General features: G+C 38.7%; 1 protein-coding gene across 14 annotated transcripts in view; it reads right to left on the reverse strand.

The window, feature by feature from the left end:
* Positions 1-21,881, reverse strand: part of CCDC7 (coiled-coil domain containing 7) — a 568,294-nt gene that overhangs the window by 259,788 nt on the left and 286,625 nt on the right. For all 14 annotated transcript variants that reach the window (XM_058297711.2, XM_058297712.2, XM_058297715.2 and 11 more), the window contains one exon: positions 10,471-10,581. In XM_058297711.2, coding sequence (XP_058153694.1) covers positions 10,471-10,581 — 111 coding nt within the window. The remainder of the gene's footprint in view (positions 1-10,470; positions 10,582-21,881) is intronic.

The following is a 21,881-nucleotide window of genomic DNA, read 5'->3' on the forward strand; positions in this document are numbered from 1 at the left end:
TGGCCTTGTGCAGGTTGGGAAATATTGACTTGGGAAACCCCTTCCCAGCATGCCATCCAGGCTTGAAACAACAAAAGCAGTGTAAGAAATAACTGAGGTGGGTGGCCTGGGGCAAAGTCTTACCTACTTTAAATCTGACAGTGGAGCACCCAGGAGAGGGAGAAGGTCTTTTTCCTAGGAAGTAGAGGAAGCATTCAAACAGCTGTAAATAGGGGAACTCCTAAGCAATTAGCAAGCATAAACCAAGGAAAATACACAAGCCCAGATAACATGGGAGGACCACGCATTTTGCATTCACCTTGGGCGGACCTTCCTGATAGGAGGTGTAACACACAAGAAAGTCTCTGTCATATCACTAGCCAAACACAAATTCAAAAATAGACATTTCAGGGAATAACTCTCAGAATTATAATTTTAAAATATTAATATGTTTAGTGGACAAAAAAAGAGTACAAAACAAAGAAACAGGAAATGATAGTCCATCCAAAGGAAGAGGATAAAAATCCAGAAAACACCAATGAAGAAGACCAGACTGGATATACCAGAAAAAGATTTTTCAAAATGATCTTAAAACTGCTCAAGGACACCCATACCTGCCACAATGAGAGCTAGACACTGCACCTGCCACAACAAGAGCTAGACATTGCACCCACCACAACAAGAGCTAGACACCACACCCTGCCACAACATGCCAAACCCTGCAAAATGAGCAGACACTTAAAGGCCAGCAGATGCCACAGCCCAGGGGGAGCAGGTGTGGCTCAGTCCATTGGGCAGTCACCTCCCATGTGGGAGGTCCCCAGTTTGGTTCCCAGTGCTCCCGGAAAGGCAAGCAAACAATGAGCAGACAAAGAGAACCATCTGGGGTTGGTGGGATAAAGATAAAATAAATAAATCTTTAAAAATAAACTGCTCAAGGAGATGAAGGAAAATACAGAGAAAGAACTAAAGGATATCAGGAAAACAATTACTGAACAATACAAGAATCTCAATAAAGAGACAGAAATTTTAAAAAGGAAACAAATAAAATTACTGGAGGTAAAGACCATAATACTGAAGTGAAAAATTGTCAGGAGGGTTTCAACAAAAGATTGGAGCTGGCAGAAGGAAGAATCAGCAAACTTGAAGACAAGACAACTGAAATGAGTCAGTTGGAGGAGCAAAAGAAAAAATTATTATAAAAAGTAAAAATAGCCTAAATGGCCTCTGGGACACCATTAAGCATACAAATATATGTAACATGAGAGTGCCAGATGGAGAAGAAAGAGAAAGGGGCAGAGAAATAGTCAAAGAAATAATGATAGAAAAATGCCCCAATTTAGCAAAAGACATGAATATGCATATTCAGGGAGTTCAAAGACCACTAAACAGAACAACCTTGAAGATAAATGAATCCCATCACATATTGCCTGAAAAACAATGCTTAAGGAAGTTCTTCAGATTGAGGGGAAAAGACACTGGACAGTGGTTCAAAGACATGTAATGAAATAAAGACTTCTGGGAAAGATAACCATTTGGATAATTATAAATGCCAGTACTATCATATTGTATTGTGTGATATGTAATGCCACTTCTTATTTCCTACAGGTGCTAAAATTCAAATGTATAAAAGGTAATGATAAATCTATGGTTTTTGTCACACAATATACAAAGATATAGCTCATAACTAGTACCAAAAAAATGTAGGGGGACAGATGGGTATAAGAAAACTGTATGTGTATGCTATTGAAGTCAAGTTGGTATCAAATCAAATATGACTGTTATGTATTTAGGATGTTAAATTTTAATCTCATGGTTAAAACAAGGAAAATAGATGAAAATATATCTAAACAGAAATGAGATGGCACTCAATATGGTACAAAAAAAATCAAATAAATACAAAAGCAGGCATTAATGGAAGAAATGAGGGAAAAGAAAGGTATAAGACTTATGAAGACTAAATAGCAAAATGGCAGAAGAAAATTCTGCATTATCAGTAGTGACTTTAAATGTAAATGGATTAGGAAAGATAAGCAATAAAAGGCACCGAAATAGGAAAAGAAGAAGTAAAACTTGCTATTTGCTGATGGTGTGATCCTATATATATATATTTCCAAAAAATCCACAACAAAGCTACTAGAACTAACAGACAAATTCAGCAAAGTGGCAGGATATAAGATTAATACACAAAAATCAGTAGTGTTTCTATATACTACTGATGGGCAATTTGAGGAGGAAGTCAGAAAAAAATTTCCATTTACAATAGTGAGTAAAAGAATAAAAAATTTAGGAATAAAGTTACCAAGGACATAAAGGAACTGTATTCAGAAAACTACAAAAGATTGCTAAAGGAAACCAAAGAAGACCTAGATAAATGGAACGACATTCCATGTTCATGGATTGAAAGATTAAATATAATTAATAGTCAGTTCTGGGAAGCGGACTTGGCCCAATGGATATGGCGTCCGCCTACCACATGGGAGGTCAATGGTTCAAACCCTGGGCCTTCTTGACCCATGTGGAGCTGGCCCACACTCAGTGCTGCTGCGTGCAAGGAGTGCCCTGCCATGCAGGGGTATCCCCTCGTAGGGGAGCCCCACGCACAAGGAGAGCTGCCCAGCATGAAAGAAAATGCAGCCTGCCCAAGAATGGCACTGCACACACAGAGAGCTGACACAACAAGATGACGCAACAAAAAGAAACACATATTCCCAGTGCCGCTGATAAGGGTAGAAGTGGTCACAGAAGAACACACAGCGAATGGACACAGAGAGCAGACAACTGGTGGGGAGGGGAGAGAAATAAATAAATAAATAAATAAATAAATAAATAAATAAATAAATAAATAAATAAATCTAAAAAATAAAAAAGTTCTACCCAAACTGATTTACAGATTCAATATGATCTCAATAAAAATCTCAAGTCTTTTTTAAGAAATGGAAAGCCCAGTGTATTAGTTAGCTAAAGGGGTGCTGATGCAAAATACCAAAAATCTATTGGCTTCTATAAGGTATTTATTTTGGGGTAGAAGCTTACAGTTACCAGGTCATAAAGCATAAGTTACTTCCCTCACCAAAGTTTATTGCCAAGTGTTGGGGCAAGATGGCTACCAATGTCTGGGAGGGTTCAGGCTTCTCGGGTTCCTCTCTTCCCGAGGCTCCATTTCTCTCTGGGTTCAGCTGCTGTGCTCTCTCCACAAGACCAGCTATATTATCAGGTGAACAGCTCTGTGTCTCTTCCTGGGGCTTCTGCCATGTCTAAGGAGCCATCTCTATTCCTCTGTATTCTTCTCCTGTGTGTTCACTTCCTGGGCTCCAGCTGTAAAGTCCAACCATGTCCTTTGCCATGTCTTTTATCTGTGAGTCCCACCCACCGAGGGGCGGGGACTCAATGCCCTACTGACCTGACCCAGTCAAAGCCCTAATTCATAATTTAATCAAGTAAACCTCTGAATCCAATATAATCTAATATGCCCAGAGGAAAAGACCAGTTCACAAACATAATCCAATACCTATTTTTTGGAATTAATAAATAATGCCAAACTGCTACACCCAGTTATTAAATTTATTTGTAAGAATAAGGTACCCCAAAGAGCTATGAATGTCTTACAAAAAGAAAGAATGAAGTTGGAGGGCTCTCAATTCCATACTTTAAAGCATATTACTTAGCTGCAGTGGTAAAAACAGCATGGTATTAGCATAAAGATGGATGGATTGACCAATGGAACTGAATCAAGAACTGAGAAATAGACCTGTACACCTATGGTCAAATGATTTTTGACAAGGCTGTCAAGTCCTCCCAACTGAGACAGAATAGTCATCTCAACAAATGGTGCTGAGAAATGGATATCCATATCAAAAAGAAAGAAAGAAGACCTTTATCCCACACCTTATAGAAAAATTAGCTCCAAATGGATCAAGGACCTAAATCTAAAAACTATAATCACAAAACATCTAGAAGAAAATGTAGGGAAACATCTTTAAGATCTTGTGGTAGGCAGTAATTTCTCAAACCTTATATCCAAAGCTCCAGCACTGAAAGAAAAAATAGACAAACGGGACTTCCTCAAAATTAAAAACTGTTGGTCTTCAAAAGACGTTGTCATAAAGTAAAAAGGCAACCTGCTTGATGGGAAAAAATATTTGGAAACCACATATCCAATAAGGGTTTGATATTCATGTAATATAAACAGTACAACTCAATGATGAAAAGACAAGCAACCCGATTGAAAAATGGGCTAAAAGTTTGAATAGACATTTTTCCAAAGAGGAAATACAAATGGCCAATATATGAAAAAATGTTCAACACCACCAGCTATTAGGGTAATGCATATCAAAACTACAATGAGATACCTTTTTATATCTTACAGAATGCCCATAATTTTTAAAAAAACCAGAAAACTACAAGTCCTGGAGTGGATATGGAGAAATAGGAAAACTCCTTTCACTGTTGGAGGGAATGTAGAATAGTGCAGCCTCTGTGGAAGACAGTTTGGCAGTACCTCAAGAAGTTGAATATAAAACTACCGTATGACCCAGCAATCCCATTTCTAGGAATATATTCAGAAGAACTGAAAGCAAAGATGTGAATTTACATTTGCACATCTATGTTTATAACAGCATTATTCAAAATTGCTAAGGGAACCAGCCCAAGTATCTATCAACTGATAAATGGCTAAACAAAATGTTATATATACATACAATGGATACTATTCAGCTGTAGGAATAAATGAAATCAAGACGTATGTGACAAAATGGATGAACCTTGAGGACATTATGTTGAGTGAAATAAGCCAGACACTAAAGAATATATATTGTATGGTGTATTAGTCTGCCTAAAGAGTGCTGATGCAAAGTACCAGAAATCTATTGGCTTTTATAAAGAGTATTTATCTGAATATTACCGATCCGAGACTGTAAAAAGTTCGGCTCAAGGTATCCTAAGACATGCTCTCTCACCAAAGCCATGTGTTGAAGCAAGATGGTGGGTGGTATCTGCTTGGTCTCTCCTTGTCCTCTGTTCTTCCTTTTCCTCTTGAGTTCTGTGAGCCCAGCCTCTTGAGGTTTTATGCTCAAGTGATCTTGGTAGTGCTCTCTCTTCTAGCATAGGACTTGTTTCTTTCCTGGCCTTCTGTTTCAGTCTCAGCTGTTTCTCTCTCTTCACTCAAGCCTTCTCCTTTCTGTTACATGGCTGTATAAAAAATGACAGAGCTCTCTCTTCCTGTGTATATATCTGAGTGAGAGTCCATTTATATTTAGACCCAGTAAGGGGGTGGGGACTCAACTTGAGTCACATCCACTGATGCAGTCAAATCAAAAGCCCCAATCTTAACAGGTAATCTAATCAGACACCTCAGCTGAATTTAATGCAATCAAAGAACATCATACCCAGAGGATAGTTTACAAACATAATCTTTCTCTTCTTGGCATGCATAAACAATCTCAAACTGCCACATATAGTCTAAATAATATGAACTAAATATATTGAATAAACTTGTGGAGATAAACTTTAGAGTACAGTTAATAGGAAAGAGAATGTGTGTTGAGGATGGGAGCCGATACTCAATGTATGTGGAATCTCAAATAAGGTTTATTGTAAAAGTGTAGAAATGAATAGAGTTGATGGTAACACATTATAGTGAGTGTACATAACACTGCTCGTTTATAAGTGAAGTCATAGCTGAAAGGGGATGTCTGTGGAAGTAAATGTCAAGTGAAAGGAAACTAAAAAATAATCTAGAATATGCATAACAGTGATTTTGATGGTAGATAAAAATTATGGTTAATAGTATAAATATAAGAATGTTCTTTTATAAAGTGTTAATAATGTGGTAATACACAGGAATGTATCTTATTTAACTTATAGAAAATAGTTAATAGTAATATTGTAGAATTTTGCAGTAATCTCAAAGAAGATAATCATTTCTAAGAGACAACTATAGAAAGGTATTAGGGGTATGAGATTTTTCCTTTTGAAGTAATAAAAATGTTCTAAAATTGACTTAGATGATGACAGCACAACTCTGTGATGAAAATAAGAGCCACTGAGTGTACACTTTGGATGGACTGCACAAAAGCATAAGGGTGTATAACACAGGGAATCCAGTGGTGTAAGACGGACTGTAGTTAACAGGATAAATATGAGAATTTTCTCTCATGATCTATAGCAAATAATACTAATACAGGGTGTTAATCTAGTGGATTGGGGGAAGAATACACCAAATGTGAGATATGGGCTAAGTTAGTAATATTTTGATGATGACTTTTCATAGTTTGTAATAAGAGTTTCACAACAATGCAAGGTATTGGTGATGGGCTGGTGTATGGGAGCCCTGTATGATGATATGCATGTTTGTTTTGTAAGTTCACAACTTTTACTGTACACTTATTGTTTATGTATATTCAAGTATAAATGATATATTTCAGTAAAATTTTATTTTAAAAATGTAAACGGATTAAATTCTCAATGATGTAAGTAGGTACAAGTGAAAGGATGGAAAAAATATACCACACAAATAGTTACCAAAAGAGGGCTAGGGTAACTATGATAATATCAGAAAAAACAGACTAAGTAAAAGAAAAACAGTAATGAAGCATAAAGATAGTTACTATATATTGATAAAGGGGTCAATTCAACAAGAAAACATAACTATATATATATATATATGCACCTAGGAACAGAACCCCAAAATATGTGATGCAAATATTGACAGATTTGCAGGGAGAAATTGAATGTTCTACATTATAGTGGGAGATTTTAATAAACCACTATCAATAATGAATAGAACACCTAGATAGAAATTTAATAAGGAAATGCAAGTCTTGAATGGCACTCTAAACAAACTAGACCTAGCAGACATATATAGAACACTTCGTCCAACAAACGGAATACACATTCTTCTCGAGTGCACATGGATCATTCTCCAGGATAGACTGTATCTTAGGTCACAAGACAAGTGTCAATAATTTAAAAAATACAGATATCATAAAATGTATATGCTCTGACCACAATGTAACAAAACTAGAAATCAATAGCATAGGGAGAAATGGAAAATTCACAAATATGTGGAAATTAAACAATGTACTCTTAAACAACAATGGGTTTCAGAGGAAATCACATGGGAAATTAGGAAATATCTGCCTTTACAGTAATAACATTGAATAAGAACACTCATTCATTGCTTATGGGAAGGTAAAATGGCACAGCCACCACAGTAGACAGTTTAGCAATTCCTCAGGAAACTAAGTATAGAATTACCAAATGAGTTGGCAATTTCACTTATAGATATATACCCAAACAAATTGAAAGCAGTGACACAAACAGATATTTGCATACATATGTTCATAGCAGCATTATTCACAATTGCCAAACAATGGAAGCAGTCCAAGTTTCCATGAATGATGAATGGATAAACAAATGTATATATATATACTCCATGGACTATCATTTGGCTGGTAAAATAATGAAATTTTGATACAGCGACATCGACATCAGTGAACCTTGAAGACATCATGTTGAGTGAAACAAGCTAGACAGAGCGGGACAAATATTTGTATGATCTTACTGACATGGAATAATTAGAGTAAGCAAACTCATAGAGTCAGAATCCAGAATATAAGTTTCCAGGGGATGGCATAGGGATGGAAAATAGGATTTTAAGGCTTAAAATGTACAGAGTTTCTATTTGGAACAATGGAAATGTTTTGGTAATGGAATGGTGGGGATAGTAACACAACATTTTGAATATAATTAACAGCACTGAAATATATATCTGAATGTGGATAAAAGAGAAAATGTTATTGTTGTATATATGGTACTAGAATTAAATTTTTTAAAAAAATATTCATGGAAAGACACAATGCAAATAGTGAACTCTAAGTTAACCATTGACTATAGCTAATAGAGCAATTATAAAAATGTGTTATCATCAATTACAACAAATGTATCACACCAGTGCAAGGTGTTAATAATAGTGGTGTATTAGTCAACCAAAGGAGTGCTGATGCAAAGTGTCAGAAATCTGTTGGCTTTTATAAAGTGTATTTATTTGGGGTAGAAGCTTATAGTTACCAGGCCCTAAAGCATAAATTACTTCCCTCACCAAAGTCTGTTACCACGTGTTGGAGCAAGATGGGTGACGATGTCTGCAAGAGTTCAGGCTTCCTCTTCCACTTAAGGCTCCATGGTCCCAGCTTCTTCCATTATTAGCTGTAGGCTAGGATAAGTATAGTCTCTCTCCCAGGGCTAGTTTCTCTCCAGGCTCAGCTGCTCTGGTCTCTCCACAAAGCCAGCTATAACCTATTAGGTGAGTGGCTCATCTCTCTTCCCAGGGCCTCTGCCATGTCTAATGGAGTCTTCTCTCTTTCCTTACATATCTGTTTCTCTCTGTACGTAATGGAACTCAATGTCCTATTGACGTGGCCCAATCAAAGCCCTAATCAAAATTTAATCATGCCCAGAGAAACAGGCCAGTTTATAAACATAATCAGTGTTTCTTTTTGGAATTCATCAATAATATCAAACTGCCACAAGTGGTATATGGGAATCCTGTATTTTATGTATGACTTTTGTGTAAACCCTCAACTTCTCTAATAATAATAATAATAAAAAATACACAAATGAACAACAACAAAACCTGGCAGTGTTTTTCTGTCAAATTGACCCAGCAGGAGCTGTGTTCAATTAGGGACAGTGCCTATCTTGAAAGTAAAAAGCCTGAAGGTTCCACAGTACCCTTTTCGGAGGTGCTATCAGCATTCCCTGGGAGAACTAGTTGATCATTTGCAAATGTCTAAGGTTTTCAGAAGTACTTGGTCTCTGAAGTTGCTACCAGACTCCATAGGATGGCACTCATGGAGAGTGCTGGTGGATGACTATATAAACTTCTCAGTTCTGAGAGGCATCACTGACCCTTCTCTTTAGTCCCTGAGCCCAACCCAGCTCACCCAGTGATCAAATATACACCAAGAAGAGGGGCTCTAAAATAGTTGCTATCAGAGCAATTTCTGGCTGCTGCTTAAGGTCTTCCAATGATGAGAACAAGAACTGCCAGAGAACCTGCAAGGTAAGGTGTCCCTATTGTCAGCTCTAAGCAGTTCCCTAGGGGCAATTAATAGCCTCTGATGCAGCTTACTGAGTTATTGAAATTATAGTTATTGAGATTTTTCATGAATTTAATGAAAAGATGGTAGGGCCCTTTGGGATTGCTTTAATCTCTTCAAGTGAAGTTAGAGACAACTAGTTTGTCTCAAGGACGAAAGATGTAATTTTGTTAAACTCAGAGAAGACTGGTACTTTTTGGAGTATGTGATGACCTTGAGACTGCTCTGACAGTGGACACTCTGCCTGAGGTGAGGGAAGAAGGTAGAAGGATGAGAGGAAGAGGATACCCGAGACCATCCTCTACCTCAGTTGTGGATTATTTGGGCTCCATTGGTTTGTCTTGCCCATTACACATTCTCTGCACTTAAAAAACATGTTTGGAACACACTTGCAGAGGCTCAAGTGGCCTTGTGAGCCTTCCAGTTCATACCCTTAGGTTTACAAAAAGAGAGTGAGAACAGTAGACAATGAGATTATTAATCAGGCTCAGATTTCTAGGTTCTATCCAGCTGATCCGGCTGTTATCTAGCTCAATTAAACTTCATCATATGTCAGATGAATCTTTTCTGTAACACAATACAGACCTTTATGGAGAACTTCTCCATGGTGGAATAAGTGACAACAGCAAAGACACCAAAGATTGATCAGGAAAGAAAGTCTTATAGAAATGCTTATTAGGCACCTTGCCTAAAGCATATGGCAAGTACCTTCCTGAAGAAATCAATGGGTCTGTTAAATGAACAATGTTATCTCAAATATAGGGATTGGGGGATTGTCAAACAAGGAACTCATGGCTGGGTTTCCCGTCATGTGGAGCCTAAAAGGGGGTTGTCATCAATTCACTGACTAGGTCAACAGCACAGACAAGTTAAAAGTATATAGAAGCCAAGTAAAAATCCCAGGCATAACCTGAAAAGTTGCATGCCACTTCATTCCAGAACAGACAATTGCCAAGATTTTGGCCATCTCTTCATCTACACAGTTAAAGGAGTCAAATACTCTCAGCACCCCTTCCGTTCCCTGATTGGAGCCTATGACAGAAGGACAACACCACAGATCAGGGGCCCCCATTGGACTTTTTGAACCCATAAACTACCAGATTCAGCTGGAAAGTACATATCATTTAAGTGACAATTATTGGCTTGTTTTTAGACTTTGACGGCTAATGAGCACATGAACCATAAACATGAAGTAGTCTTAACAGAAATCCCAACAAAAAGGTATCAGTGCTTCAGATTTTGTTCTCTGTTATATTAGGGTATAATATTATAGGTCAAAAAGTAAAGTGTCCATAAAATATATGCACAAATACATATTCATAACCCCAAAATAAAAGGTATTCAGATGAGTTTAATATAATTTAAAGAGATCTGTAATTATTATGCTTACCATTGGATTTTGCCCTTCTGGGAGTTCTTTGTGTCTTTTCCTGTATTTGGTTTTTTGACAATGAATCTCCTCGCTTAATCATGATGCTTCCATCTGTTTCTTCATCATGAGCTACATAAAGAGATGCATTTAGCACACTAAATAGAAAATCAAATATATTATGAAATCTGTAGATTTAAAATTTATAATAAGTGTACAGAAGTATTTTCTCCCATTGTCATAAAGTTATCAGTAAATTCCCATTTGCTAGTTCTGAGATGAACATCGTGAGAATAGTTTCAATGGGTGTGTTTTGAAGCTATATCATTATTTTATAAATATTCCCAGACATGAAATATATTTGACATTGTTATGTAGTTTTCTTAGTTTATTTATACTTTAGGATAATACACATTTGTAGTTCAAAATGAAAATGAAAATATACAAGTTTACTTATTACAGCATTATATATTGCAAAATATTATGACCAATGAAATGTCCAAGCATGGAGGACTAGGTGTATAAACTAAGGAACTTAGTATAAACTCTTATATATAAGATGGTATATATAACCGTACATATAGCTGTGAAGGAATGAAAAATATTCCTAGAAACAAACATGGTAAGATTTCCTAGAGAAAAGTTTAAATAAGAAAAAAACTTATAAAAAGATATCTAGTATGCTACCTTTTCAGCACAAAGCGGCGGGTAGGGGGAGGTATAAAAATACATGGAGATATCCAAACCTTAACAAAATGAGCAAGAGGAAATATGAACCGAAACAATGCACTCAGTTACCTATAAGGAAAAGGGGTGTGTGGCTGGTGAACACAAGGAATGGGAAGGAATTATACTTCTCTAGGAAAATTTTTTCACATTTTTTACTTTTTAAAGTAACTTAAAATTGTACTCATTCAGAAATAAAATTAAATTGAGAGAAAGAGGTGTCAATAAAACTGAAAGCAAATCTAAATATATGAATATGCCTGAGGAAAGAAAACACTAATCTAAGTGACGCAGGCATGTAGTTTGAGGCACATATCCTCACTCTTTGAAAGGAATTGGGAAGTGGGATTAAAAACAAATCATGACATTTTTTATAGGTTTATTTTTGTGGTGTTATGAATCAGAAATATTTAAACCAATTTAGAAGCCTTATAGGATTGAAGAAATAAATGTTTTGATGTTGCAAATCAAGATTCACACTGAGGAAGAAAGGACATACTCGTGTGAAAAGGGGAAGGCAGGAATCAGCTCTGAAGGATTAGCCTTGAGAAAAGGTGTCAGTGAGAACTCATGATTACTAAAATACGTTGATGCATGTGCGTATACACGCACACATATACATATTACAGGGGCACATATATGTGTATGAATGTATATTCATGCCTGTGCATGTATATGTACATGTAACTTTAAGTATATTTACTAAGGGGTCCATTTCTAACCAATATGCTCTGTGAGCTCTTTCAGGCCCAACTGAATACAATACAGTTGTCAATACAAAGGCTTTTCCAAGTATTCCCCCACATATCTACATTCTTAGCCAGGGTCAACCATTCAGAGGCCTCCTTATGGGGTAGTGGACACTATGGCAGAGACACTGTTCTAACACTACCGCTGAGACCACCATACCTGGAGCCTTGAAGAAACATGTTTACATGAGTTTTTCAGGTCTGATGGGACCACTGGTCCTTCCATGTCTCCTGCTCCCAGCCAAGCATGCCAGGTAAGTGAAAACAGATACACAACTGACAGGCATGAAAAACATTAAGGAAGAAACTACTTGCTTCTGCTTCAGGTTGTCTCGTGATGAGACCAAACATCTTCAGAGACATTGAAAGTTAACTTGTACACAATGACTCTTGATAGCTCTAAGCAGTTTTTGGGATTATGCCAGCAAGTTTTTGCAATTGTGCTTTTAGTGAAAAGAATAGAGATTTTCAGAATAGCTTTAGAAGAAACCTTAGAGACAGGTTAGGTGGCAAGCTTCTTAAGTTCAGTGAAGGAGAATGGCTCCTTGTGGGAGCATCACCACAGACTCCCACTTGAAAGTGACCCAACAGATACCACTCAGCCCAAAGATAGAAAGGTGGGAGGATGAGAGGACAAGAACACATGAGATCTCCTTCCTCAGCTGTGGATTTCTTGGATTCCAACTAATTTGTCTCACCGATAATGTGTTCCCTTCCACTTAAAAACATGTTTGGACCACCTTTCCATAGCCTGTACTGGCCCTGTGTCCTACCCTGGTGATCCATTGGGTCTAAAAGGAAGGAGACTCAAACTCAGATCTCTTAGCTCTATCCTACCAATCCTGCTCTCTACTCAGCTCAATAAAAACTCCTAATAAAGTTGAGATGATGTTCTGCTACACAATCTAGATCTTAACTGACAAATTCCAAAGCATGGAAAAGCATCCACTGCTAAAAACATGAGGATTTACCAATAGAGAAATTAGTATTAGGACTCCCTTATTTGGATCATCCCTGGGTCCAGTTACTCAAAACTGGGGTCTCGAAGGAGGACACTGATGGGCTCCCCTTCAAAGATCTCATGGCCAGGTACTGAGCCATGGGTGCCCATGAGGGTCTGCACAGTGATGGCCCCTATGACTAAAACAAGTGCTACTGCCTCTGCCCCTTTCAGTGAAACTGGAAATGATTGAGAAAACCACTAACTTTCACCCAGACTTACTGGCTTTCAAACATAAACAAGATTAAGGTTTAGGCCAAGGTCGCTCTATCTCCATTGGTGACTGGACATCCTATGCCAGAGTCGAATTTCAATGTGAAATGGATGAGAATTTCATTTTTTGGGCCTTCAGGATGCCTGTGCCCAGATGACTGTGAAACTCACAAATCCCTAGCACCAGCATGAAAGGTAAACACTAATGCTCTCTGGTTTAGGGTCTTAGGCCAGGGCCACCAGCACCCTTTACCCAAATCTCACTATAGGTGGGACCATTCAGAGTCCTAAAAACTTCCATTGTTATGATCCCTGCTACTGATACATTATTAGTATTGATGAATTCTCCATAAGCAGTCCCCCCGCCTCACCTTGAGCCCCATGTTTTCAAGGGAATTGTTTCAGGGCCAAGTTGTAGAGCATGTAGGAGACTGGGAACCTTCACAAATATCTTCTCCGAACAATATTGATTGTCTATGGAAAAAGTAATAACTTCCCTCATTGCTAAGTTTAAGGAAGCCAAAGTTGTCATTGATACTATTTGTCCATTCAGTTGACCTGTCTGCTTTAGTACAAGACTTCAGGAGCTAGGAGACTTACCACTGATTATGGGGCCACAGTGCCCACTTTGGCCCTGGCGGTTCATGATATTGTGACTATCACAGAGGCTATTGCCTAAGCTTAGGGAACTTGGTATACAGGAAATGGCATCATAAATGCCCCACTAAGCAACTCTAACAACCCGATTGAACAGGATCAGTTATTCTATATGTGGAATAATGTGTAAGCAACTTTAATGTCCTTCCACAAGACTACTTAAAATTCCTGAATGTCTGTCACAAATTGGTAGTCTGTGACCTTGAAAAGGTCCAGATAGAGTACTAGTCTCCCAATATATTGATGACTAGCTGGTGGAGGGCCAAAAACAGAGAACCACCCAACAAAGAAAGGAACTGTAGTGACCCAAATGCAAAACATGTCTGGACCTTAATGCAGACAAAGTACAAGAATTTCACAACTGAAATTCCTTGGTGCAATCTGAGAAGGTACACAACATTTCATTCCAGAAGAGATGACTACCATGTTTCTAGCCCTTGTTGTGCCAAGAAATGAATGGGTGTCAATATTAGGCTACTTGTGCACACTTATTTCCCACTGAGTATCTGGACAGTAACTGTTAAAAGTTCTCTTGGGAAACAAAATCAACAGGAGATATGTGTGTGTGTGTTTACACACACATATATAATAAATATTATGAGAGGTTTTATAAGAATTGGCTCACATAACTGTGAGGAGGAACAAGTCCAAATTCTGTAGGACAGGTCACAAGTCAGAAATTCCAGTGAAGGTATTTGATGAATTCCCTAGGAGAAACTGGCTAGATGGAGTAGGGATGGATATTCTCCCTTCTGACTGCTGAAATCATCACTTCTCCTTTAAAGGCCCCCAACTAATTGCATGAGATGTCTCTCTTTGCTGAAAGTAATCTCCTCAGTTGAATGTAGATGTAACCATCCATAAAAACAATCAACTTACTGATGATTTAAATTCATGAAATGTCTTCACAGTAACAATCAGGCTAGTGTTTGCTTGACCAAACAACTAGACACCATGACCTAGCCAAGTTGATACATGAACTCAACCAGCACAATCTATACATTGTCAACTTGGCACCCATACACATCACCTTAAACCATACTTAATCTCTAATCAAAAACATTAATGGACATTTTTTTGCCTAACAGTACTCAACTATCCTGTATACAACCAGAAATGCACTAACTTTCGCCAGAATAGGATACATACCTTTGGTTAATATTCACTCTTAAACTTTATCCCCTATAACTTAAATCCTGCAACATGTAATTAATACAACTCATGTAATATGATAAAGGGATAAAATAGAAGAGAAAACAAAGATATTTGCTTCATATATGCAAATATATTCATAACAAAACAAGGAAGAAATATTCATAACCATTATTGTCCTTATTTCTGAAACTGGTCATATGGTTGTAGCTCATATTTAAACTACCTTCCCCTGCTACCCATTCCATATTCCCTTTACCCTCAGCAAGCACCTCAGATGGCTATGGTTCTTTGCCTGGTAGGGTGACCCAAATCTTCATTCCTGAAGGTTCTGGGCCATTAGTCATCCTGTCTGGATTGGGATGCTACAGTTTGCCATTGACTTTAACCACAGGGTATGGTGGTACTAAAAGATGCCCTAGGGGATCTCCTATATTCCAGGCAAACTCCTCTTTACCTCTATTGTATAGTAGCAGTCCTATTTCCCCTTGATAATCAGGGTCAGTCACCCCAGCTAGTACAATAATTCCATTCTTTGCCTATTGATTCAGAGGCAGGAGGAGACCAAAGTGGCTGTGTGGCAATCTTACCTTCCAATTAAAAAGAATCATGGCTCTGTCTCCTTCTGGACAGACTACCTGTCTCTTCCTTTTGGAACTAGGAGAGCATAAGGCTTCAGGGACAAGAATCAAACATATTTCTAATAGATCACTAGAGGTAAAGTGAGTGGTGCACCTTGAATTTCCACCCCTTCTTTCTGGACCCATGAATCCTGGCTATGGGAGAAACAGCACCATACAGTGGATGTTGGTTTTGAGCATACACAGCATCCTGGAGAACATTGATCCAACCCTGCAAACTATTACCACCCAGTTGGCACTGTAATTGAGTCTTCAAAAGGCCATTCCACCATTCTATCAATTTAGCTGCTTCAGGATGACGGTGAACATAGTAAGACCAGTGAATTCCATGAGCATGTGCCCATTCTTACATTTCATTTGCCATGAAGTGGGACTCCTTGATCAGAAGCAATGCTGTATGGTAAACTATGGTGGTAGATAAGGCATTCTCTAAGCAGCTATGGAAGCAGTTGCAGAAACATTGTGTGCAGGAAAAAACGACAACACTCATATCCAGAGTATGTGTCTATTCTAGTTAGAACAAAATGTTGCCCCATCCATGACAGAAGTAGTCCAATGTAATCAACTTGCAACCAGGTAGCAGGCTAATCATCTCAGGAAATGTAGCCACATTGGGAAATGAGTTGGTCTCTGCTTCTGGCACTCAGCAATGGCTGTAGCCAGGCTGGCCTTGGTAAGTAGACATCCACGTTGCTGAGCCCATATGTAACCTCTATCCCTACCACCATGGCCACTTTGTTCATGAGCCCAGTGGGCAATGGCAGGAGTGGCTGGGAAAGTATGTCAAAAGGTAACCCAAATGGGTCATCTTATCCATGTGATTAAGATATTCCTCTGGTGAGCATTCACAGGGAATGCAAATATCTTCATGTTTGTGTTTTCCTACTCAGAAACGTCTATCCACACACCTCTCCCCTAGACCTCTTTGTCACCAATTCTCTAATCATGTTCTTTCCAAGTCCCTGACCATCAGACAAACCATTGGCAATAGTCCATGAATCAGTATACAAATACACCTTTGACCATTTCTCCTTCCAAGAAAAATGAATACGCAGGTGAACTGCTTAAAGTTAGACCTACTGGGATTAACTGTCCTTCAAAGGTGTCCAAAAAGCTATAGCTGTCCATTTTTGGATGGTACCTGTATATTGTACAGTACTTTCTGTAAACCAGGCCCAAGTTTTCTCTTCCTCAGTCAGCTGATTATTAGAAACTCCTCAAAAGGCCATAGCTATGGTCTGGGAAAGTGACCAGAAAGTAATCTGGGAGGAGTAGAGGCCATAGACATTTGGGTCACTTCCTCATACAACTTACTTGTGCCTTCAGGGCCTACTGAAACCCAATCTCGCAGATACTATTTTATGATGGAGTACTTGTGTGCATGCCCAATTTTATAGCTTAGTGAATCAGACAATACCCACCTCATGAGAGGCAATTCAGGTCTCATGGTAACTTGATGGCCCATGGTTAAGCATTTGGTCTCTACTAAAGCCCAGTAGCAGGCCAAAAACCATTTTCCAAAAGGAGAGTAGTTATCTATAGAGAATGGCAGAATTTTGTTTCAAAATTCTAAGGGTTTGTGCTGTGACTTTCTTACAGGGGATTGCTAAAGGCTGTAGACAGCATTTCTATTTGTTCCTGATACTTCCTGCACCATTGTATCAGCTGAATCACATGGCCTAAGTGGCAGAGCAGCTTGTACAGCAGCCTGACCTGTTGCAGAGCTTCATCTTGTTCTGGTCCCCACTCAAAAGTAGTATCTTTATGGTCACTAGGTAAATGAGCTAGAGTAGAACATCCAAATAAAATACGAAGAAGCTAACTAGGTGTTGTGCATTTTTTTTTTTTTTTTGGTTGTAGGAGGGGCCAGATGCAATAGCTTATCCTTTATCTTAGAAGGGATATCTCAGGGAAGCAGATGTGGCTCAAGCAATTGGGCTCCCATCTACCATATGGGGGGTGCCAAGTTCTGTTCATGGGGCCTCCTGGTGAAGGTGAAGCTGGCCTGCACTATAGAAAGCTGGCCCACACTGCGGAGAGCTAGCCTGCACCACAAGCTGACACAACAAAAAAGTTGCAGAGGAAAGACAACGTGAGCCACAACAAAATAGGGAGCTGAGGTGGCTTAAGCAATTGGGTGCCTCTCTCCCACATCGAAGGTCCCAGGATTGGTTCCCAGTGCCTCCTAAAGAAAAGATGAGAAGAGAAGACAAGCAGACACAGAAGAACACACAGCAAATGTACACAGAGAGCAGACTATAAGTGCAGGTGGCAGGGGGCATGTAAATTTAAAAAATAAAATAAATCTAAAAAAAAAAGAAGGGATATCTTGACATGACTCATGCTACTGGAAACCTAGAAAAAAATTTTTATCTTTACTTTTTTTAATGTTACATTTAAAAAAATATAAGGTCCCCATATAGCCCCCACCCCCTTACCCCACTCCTCCCACATCAACAACCTCTTTCATCATCGTGGCACATTCACTGCATTTGGTGAATACATTTTGGAGTACTACTGCACCACATGAATAGTGATTTACATTGTAGTTTACACTCTCCCCCAGTCCACCCAGTGGGCCATGGCAGGACCTATGATGTCCAGGAACTGTCCCTGCAGTACCACTCAGGACAACTCCAAGTCCTGAAAATGCCCCCACATCATATCTCTTCTTCCCTCTCCCTACCTCAGCAGCTACCATGGCCACTTTCTCCACATCATTGCTAGATTTTCTTCCATTACTAATCACAATAGTTCCAGAATAGAATATCAGTAAGTCCACTCTAATCCATACTCTATTCCTCCATCCTGTGGACGCTGGGATGGTTATATCCACTCCACCTCTATTTTGAGAGGGGGCTTATTTCATAAGGTGGAAGAACCCTGCTTTTGTGTTAGAGTTATCTCTCACCTATTGACATGTAAATGCCTTACCAATAAGTCCAGAGTAGTTGCTACATCTTGCTCACTAGGTCCATTAGGCATGACATAATCAATAAAATGGACCAGTGTGATGTCTTGTGGAAGCAGAGACAATCAAGATCCCTGCAGACTAGATTATGACATAGGGATGTAGAACTGATATACCCCTGAGGTAGGAGAGTGAAGTTGCATTGCTGGCCTTGTCAGTGGAAAGCAAACTGTTTCTGGTTGTCTATACAACAGCAATTGAGAAAAAAAGGCATTTGCCAGATCAATAGCTGCATACCATGTACCAGAGGATGTAACTGGTTCAAGCAACACTACCACATCTGGAACAGCAGGAGCAATTATAATCATCATATGATTAAGTTTACAATAATCCACTGTCATCCTCCAAGATCCATCTGTTTTTTGCATGTACAAATAGGAATGGGGATGTGGTAGGAATCACCACCCTTGTATCCTGCAAGTCTTTGATGGTGGCACTAATCTCTACAATCACTCTAGTAATGCAGTATTGCTTTTGATGTACTGGTTTGCTTGGTATAGGCAGTCTTAGTTTCTCCCACACAGCCTTTCCTACCATAATTACCCTCATTCCACAAGTCAAGGAACAAATGTAGGGATTCTGCCAGGTGCTAAGTGTGTATATTCCAATTATGCATTCCAGAACTGGGAAAAATAATCAAACGATAGTTCCAGGGACCCTATGGACCCACTGTGGGACAGACCTGAGCTAAAACTCTATTGATCACCTGACCTCCATAAGCCCCTACTCTGACTAGTGGTCCACAATGATGTTTTGGGTATTCTGGAATTAATGTCACTTCCAAATTTTGTCTATTAATCTCTGAAATATCTGACCATTTCCTTTTCTTCAATGCACTTGCCCTGGTAAAATGCTGTAGGTTTCTTTGGGAAAGCCTGGGAAGAAGAATAGCAGTATACATTTTTGGCAATGTTGCATGGTCCTTACCCAAAGGGAGCCAGTCTTCCCTTTATTCAAAGGCCTCTGGGTCTGTAAATTTTCTCAAGTCTGGGAATTAAGGGGCCAGGACCCTGTTTTTATAATTCAAGTTAGACTTTCACTCACTTGACTTAGAACTCTTCTGCTTATACATTTCAAGAAAGAATTTAATAGACTGCCTACCTATTTTACTTCTAGGTACACAATGATCTACTAGCCAATGTCGTATGTCCCTGTGAGTCAGACTATTTCAATTACTGCTTTGAGTCTGCTGTCCATTATAGTAGCCATACCAATCCTGTCTTTGGCAATTAAGTGCTGCTACTTGGCTTCTGTCATCTCATCATCCAATCATCTCTATCATGCTTAAGGATCAAGTCCAGTGACAGCAGTTCCCACAGTAATATATGAACTACAGAGAAGAGCAACCACAGAGCTCTTCAGGGATAATAAAACTAGTCACAATTTTTTCCTTCACAGTCCTGGTGAAATATTGTAGACTGACGTGGAGAAAGTAGCCATGGTAGTACCTGAGGGCAAGGAGAGGGAGGAAGAGATGTGATGTGGGAGCATTTTCGGGACTTGGAGTTGTCCTAAATGACATTGCAGGGACAGATGCTGGACATTATATATCCTGCCATAACTCACTGAATGTACTGGGGAGGATGTAAACTACTATGTAAACCATTATCCACGTGGTGCAGCGTGCTCCAAAATGTATTCACCAAATGCAGTGAATGTGCCACATTGATGAAAGAGGTTGTCAATGTGGGAGGAGTGGGGGGGGGGGTGAGGGATATATGGGAACCGCTTATATTTTTTAATGTAACATTTTTTGTGATCTGTGTATCTTCAAAAAATACAATTAATAAATATGATGGGGTTGGGGGAGTGGGGAATGCGGTATATGGGAATCTCTTATGTTTTTTAATGTAACGTTTTGTGTCATCTATTAACTTTTTAAAAAGATAATAAAAAATTAAATTAAAATTTTTTAAAAAGTCATTACTACATTGCCAGAAAAAAAAAATGTGTATCATTTGAGCATTGCTGGGGAAGATGAACAGGTCTTACATGACTTACTCTAGCATTCCAATCTCTAAGCCTTTGCATTCCCTCATCTACATTATTCCAATTTAGTTCTGGCATTTACAACTTTAGGCAATACAGGCCACCTTTTGGTCCATGCTTCAGCCAACCTCCTGAACAAACTGTTAGAGCCCTTTCTACCCTCTCAAACAACAATACTGAATCCAAAATCTCTGCTTAGAGGGCCCATATCAATAAATTCAGCCTGATTCAACTTCATGTTTCCTTCACAATTATCCCACACCTGAATATCTATTTCCACATATATACCCCTGATTTCTATAAATTGGACATATCATGCAGTTCTTTTGGGTGTAGAACACCTCCGCATGTGTCACAATTTGTACCTCACTTTTTGGGGTCTGTTGGGACTTTAGTTATAAGTCTAGAAGAAGGGATGTTTCCACAGTGGAGGTAATTACAGGTTTATTGGGCACAACAGGATTAATCTCTTCAGATGGAAGTTGGATGGCTGATTCCTCAGGGAAGACCAGTACAAGTTTATCTGGCAAAGACTCAGCAGAACCTAGGGTTTCAATGTCCCTACCTTTATTATTATCAACTCAAATATCCTTATTTAAATTTTCAGGATCCCATTCCTTTCCAATCAATGCCTTCACTTTAATAACAGACACCCTGAAAGGTTGGGAATTAAATTTGCATTGTAATTTAGCCACTCACACAAGAAATCTCAAATCTGCAGCTACACAAAATAAGGTTTTTTTTAAGGCATACTATACAAACTTCCATGTCTTTCATGTGTGCTTAAGTTGGGAATTTGAAGCTCATGCCTTTTAACAACTGTATCTAGCACATTTAGGAAAAACATCCAACATCATTATATTTTTTAACTCCACAAAACTCTGTTCAGGTGTCAAAAACACTCTTACACAGAGCCTTGCCTCTTATAAACATGTGAGTAGTTGTATCCAGTGCTGCTATTTTGCAAATCTATACTGCCAAATAATACCAAGGACTATCAGTGCCATATTGATTGTTGAAAATATAGTCATCAATGCCTTTGAATCTAATCAAGGTGGAGAACCAATTCCCAAAACCCCAGAACCAACTCAGAAATCTCATCCTTAAGATTCTGTTTCTCAAACACAACTCTCAACACCAAAATATGGATTAGCCCAGATTCTCTAGAGAAACAGAATTGAAAGCATATATATAATATGTAATGTAGATGTTATGAGATTTTAAAAATAGGAATTGGCTTATGCAACTGTGGGCATGGGCAAGTCCGAATTCCATAAGGTAGGCCGCAAACTGGAAACTCCGATAAAGGTTTTCAATGAATTCCCCAGGAGAAT

The sequence above is a fragment of the Dasypus novemcinctus genome, chromosome 5 (genome assembly GCF_030445035.2).
Source record: "Dasypus novemcinctus isolate mDasNov1 chromosome 5, mDasNov1.1.hap2, whole genome shotgun sequence".
NCBI classification, from domain to species: domain Eukaryota; kingdom Metazoa; phylum Chordata; class Mammalia; order Cingulata; family Dasypodidae; genus Dasypus; species Dasypus novemcinctus.